Source organism: Pelophylax lessonae (assembly GCF_965119305.1).
Source record: "Pelophylax lessonae genome assembly, chromosome: 7".
Classification (NCBI taxonomy): domain Eukaryota; kingdom Metazoa; phylum Chordata; class Amphibia; order Anura; family Ranidae; genus Pelophylax; species Pelophylax lessonae.
Window position 1 is genome coordinate 36,823,094 of NC_138774.1, and position 5,167 is coordinate 36,828,260.

The 5,167-nt window shown below is 44.6% G+C and overlaps 1 protein-coding gene across 1 annotated transcript; it reads right to left on the minus strand.

Annotated features, from left to right (window-relative positions):
* Positions 1-3,425: 3,425 nt before the first annotated feature.
* On the minus strand, positions 3,426-4,430 carry LOC309560433 (olfactory receptor 6N1-like; the record flags this gene model as incomplete). Its single annotated transcript, XM_082264068.1, has 1 exon — positions 3,426-4,430. The coding sequence occupies one exon, from the start codon at positions 4,428-4,430 to the stop codon at positions 3,426-3,428; it is 1,005 nt and encodes a 334-aa protein (XP_082120194.1).
* Positions 4,431-5,167: the final 737 nt, after the last annotated feature.

The window sequence follows — 5,167 nt, forward strand, 5'->3', positions numbered from 1 at the left end:
ACGTAATGACGTCCTGAAGAAGCGCGCGTCACGCATGCAAAACGCGTTGACATCACGCGCCTCTGCCAGCCTCCTACTGGGAACCGTCTACATGCCTATGCCTATGCGGCCGCATTGATTGGACATAGCCTGCAGTATCACCGGCGGAAGTGACGAACCGGACTTACGACACTAACAGGGGGAATTTGGAGACCGCGGGAACGGTTGAATGTCCTCTCGGAAATAGACCCAGAAGCAAAACTGCCGGCGGAGGAACCTCTGAACCAGTAAAGGGGATAGAGAAAGGGCCGTGACCATCAGGTATCTATGAGCGGTGGAACACTCCGGGGATGCGGTAAGCAATTTGTCTAAATCTATATGACAAGATACTTACTATCTAACCGCTGCCCGGATTCCCTTTACTGGAGAGATTTACTTGATTTGAGCCCTCGCTGCTATATTTTACAGCGTCTCTCCCCGCCACAGCACTGTGGACATTAGGGTGTACCTACCTGCAAAATCTTCTTCTCTGCTGGGTCTCTTCCTCCCCCATCGTCCACCCCGGATTAGCAGGCATCCTGTCAAGAATTACTGGTGAAATCTCACTCCCACATGTATTGGTCACTGTGACCCTTTTAAAACCATAGACTGCTTTGAGATCTCACTTTCCTACTCAATGCTGCCATGAAATGATCTGTTGGGATCTATATGAATGTATATCCATACCTGCTGGAACAGTACTTCAAATCCTGTGAGCGATTAGCTCTGGAGTCTCCATAACTAGGCGGTATTATTGTCTCCATCCCTATTTAGAAGATTTCTCTTGGATTCAAACCTGACAAACCGCAGAAAATTGTGTGATCATTCATACCTTCAATATGGGTTTGGAATACATGGGCATGAATGCTTAAACACTGTATTGCCGCTGTAACGTTAGAAAACCATACCTCGTTAGAATTCCATACCCTCGTCACTTCCTGTCTGAAACAGCAGAGCAGCGTAGCAGTGCACATGCTCAGAGCCCCGGATACGTCATTGCACAGCAGAGAAGTTCACAAGTACGCATGCTCGGAGGGAATTAAATTATCACGGCACTGTGTGTAATATTATACTTGCGGCGGTTACATTAAAACAGCTCGGCTGCAACATGGGGCAACTCCTCTCCTATCCCTGACACTTCCCTCATCTCGGCTAATAAATATAAAAGCGTCGGCAGGTGTATGAAATGTAAATCACGGAGATGTCGGCTCCGTGATCTGCTTTTATATTTATTAGCCGAGATGAGGGAAGTTAGAGGGATAGGAGCGGAGATGACTGATGTTGCAGAGGAGCTGTTTTAATGTAATCGCGGCAAGTATAACATTACACACACTACTGTGAGAAATCCATACCATCCGTACAGGGCCAGATTAACATAGGGGCTATTGGAGCTGCAGCTCCAGGCCCCTACCTTAATATAGGCCCCGGGTTGGCCATATTCACTGTTACCGCTCTTCTGTCACTTGTAAACACAGAAGTCTGGCTTCTATGCTCGCTTCCCCAGGCAGCTCCCTCAGAACCTCCCCACACAGCACGAAGGCCGGACAAGGAGGGACAGTTGCCGATGCATGGATGTGTTTATGGGCTTCAGAGACAGCATCCCATGTTGAATTAGGAATGCATGGCTGCACCCTTCCTCCTCTGGGTGCTTGCCAAGGCACGGCCCTTAAGGCCCTTCAAAATCCTCAGCACCAAGCCCATGATGCTCTTAATCCGGCCTGCCTCCGTAGGTGCACCAGAAGTGACGAGGGTATGGTTTTCTCACGGGTATGGTTTTTTCACGGAACACCGGCTTTACCTAAACTACATACACATTAGCGGATACTTGTGGCATGCCGGCATACATTCAGCCACTGTGGCAGTGAACTAGGTCTGAATGGGCCACACACTGCCATTGGCTGAGTCTGTGCTTTAGTGTTTCCCTAATAGTGTGGTGTGGAATGAGGCGTGTGTGTGTCTGTCTCTGTGTTGGTTTTATGCTGTCGTTTCTGTAAGTCTTTCAGTGTTTGGTCCTTTAGTGGTGTCACCACCTCACGCTGTGGGAAGTGCACTAAATGAAAATTTTGAAACTATTACTAATAAAGTATTTTTTTTAACTTGAGAATTATCAGATTTGAGCATCCCTTCTTGCAACCTCTCTAAGGTCACAATTCTCTGTTTCCTTTTTACTTTTTTCTGAATAGCAAATAGACTGTGCACTTTGCAAGTGCAGTTGCACTTATTTTTCCCAGAGCTTAGTGAAAGCGGTGAAGCTTCACTTTGTAAAGAATACTCAATCAGGTGCTAGGAAAATTTAAAAAAAAAGCATTTTTGCTATTAAAAGGTACAGTGGTCGTAGAAATCCTTTGTTGTGTAGTATTTACTGCCCCTGAAGACGTCAGTCATATGTGACGAAACGCCGCGTCGGGCCGCCCTTGCTGGACGCCTACATGCAATAGAGGACATTGGCTGCTACCTTGCTAACCGATTTGGAACCAAGCAGGTCGGCGTGTGATTTGCACACTATACCCTTCTCAAATGTGAGTGCTATATATCTTTGCTTTACATCCAATAAAGTTTATGGAAATTACTGCACTATGAGGGGTTTTATTTCCTTCTTTTGAGTGGCTCCCTTAAGGTATACTGTCAAGGTATCAATTCTGGGATTCATCTTTGTGAAGAGGTCCGGTCCAATTCGTCACCGAGTGTGTTGCAGTTCTATGATAGTTCAAGGCCCAATATACATAACTATCTGGTAAGCGTGTTTTGAACACTCCTTTTGGTGGTGGATTCCTCTCACTTTACTGCAAATTGGTGCCATGCAATATCACTGGTGGAAATGGACTTCATTTTTGGACTTTGTTCATAATGTTTTAGCGCTACATATTTTATTTCTTTTTTAGTATTTACTGGCCTAATGTTTAGACTCTCCTTATTTACACAACTGCCTTAGATTTGAAGAGAACTTCAAGGTTCCAGTGCTATTAACGCAATGATTTTTATTGCTTTTTCTGGCCAGAAAAATCAACCTTACTATTAGTTCTTGTGACCATTGTCTGCAATACAGAAAGCAAGGGTAAGTCCAAAATGTTCAAGTTGTCAAGGGAAAAAGATGTGAGATAAAATCTTCCATTAGGAACACCTGGTGACAACTGCCTAAAAGGGAATTTTCCCTTTTTTTTGGTGAAGTTTACCTGAAATGTTTAATGTGAACCTTTGTTGTGAAGGGATAGATGGTTCTATTCCTGAACCAAACACTTGCAAATATTTAATTGACAGTATTTAGCATTTTATTATTTTATTGTTGGTCTTTTTTACCTTTAATAATCTTTATGGCCTGCAGGCTGACCCAGAATTCTGTTCTAAGAAGAATGATTAAAATGTATATATATACTATATTATGTGTGTTTCTTGACTAATGTAGGAAATTAAAATACGTTTTTCTTGCTGAAACGTTCTTCCACATGAGCCTTTAACATTACTTTGTTATCATACTTTCCCAACATCTGCAAAGTTTTCATGAAAGCTACCTTCACCTCCTGGTTCCGAAGGCAGTATATGATGGGGTTCATGAGAGGGGTAACTACACAGTAGAAGACAGAAACCACTTTGTCCATTGTAAAGCGGATGTGGGAAGTGGGTCGAATGTACATGAAGATGACAGTTCCGTAGAAGATGGACACCACAGCTAAGTGGGATGCACATGTATTAAAGGCCTTCTTTTGCCCGTCGGTTGATGGGATCTTCAGGACAGCAAGGACAATGAAGGTGTAGGATATCATGATCAGAAGAAAACAGCCCAAGATAACACTCCATGACATGACCATGAAGATAAACTCGCCTTCTGAAGTGTCCTCACAGGAGAGCTTCAGCAGAGGTGCATAATCACAAAAGAAGTGGTCTATAAAATTGGGAAAGCAAAACCTCAAGGTAGAGATCCAGACAGCGGGTGGGAAAGCAGCCAGCAGACCACCTACACAAGCACCAATTGCCAGTTTTAGGCTGATCATACCAGTCATCAGAGTTGGATAATGCAACGGTCTGCAGATGGCCACATAGCGGTCATAAGCCATCACAGCGAGAAGACAGTTTTCTGCAGCCCCAAAGCCAAACAGGAAATAAAACTGGGCCAAGCATGATGATGAGGAGATCTCTTTGTTTTGGGTCAACAATGCATTGAGCATTTTAGGAATAGTTACTGTGGTGTACAAGACCTCCAGCATGGAGAAGTTGGCCAGAAGTATATACATAGGTTTGTGGAGATGGCGGTCCACTGCCACTAGCATAACGACCAGTAAATGGGCTCCAATTGTAAGGACGTACATGCTGGAAAAGAGGGAGAAGAGAAACAGCTCCACCTCTCGCAGGGTTTCAAACCCAACAATGATGAAAGAGGCAGCGATACCACTGGTCCCATTGTAGTTTTTTGGCATTATCCTTGGAAAACAGACATTTTATAGTGAAAATCTGATATTTTAATTATGGTTTTTATCTAAAATGTTAGTATTTGGTAAATGCTGGAGAGTTAAACACCCTGATAGTCTCTTGTATCTCTTGAGGGCTCTATTGATCAGATATCTGTGATTTTTTTTTTACAGACACATACTTACCTAGGTGGATGCAGCATTGGTCCAATACTGCATCCGTCCTCCACCGGCTGTAACACTGAGAACCAAGCAAACGCCACCAATAGTTTGGTTCTTAGTGCTCCCTGAGCAGAGAACTAGTGACTGTCATTCACCACTCTCTGCTCTGCCCCTCCCCCCTTTAAATGCTCACTGGAGTGCTGGGCTGTGGAGGGGTGGGAACAGGCGGCTCAGGCTCTTATTGAGCCAAGAGGCTGAGCCAGGTGCTGATCCAGGCATGTGGGCAGATCTCAACTTCATTGTCACGATTTTGCCCGAGCCTGGACCGGTGTTCCGTGAAAAAACCATACACGTTAAAATTCCCTACCCTCGTCACTTCCGGTGCACCTACATAATTGAACAGCTGAGCAGCTTAGCAGTGCGCATGCTCAGAGCTCCTGAGGGTAGGGAATTTTCACGGGGTAGGGTTTTTTAACATTACACCGCATCAGCTGTTGCCGCGGTTACATTAAAACATCTCGGCTGCAACATGAAATCATCTCCGCTCCTACCCCTGTCACTTCCCTGATCTCGGCTACTAAATG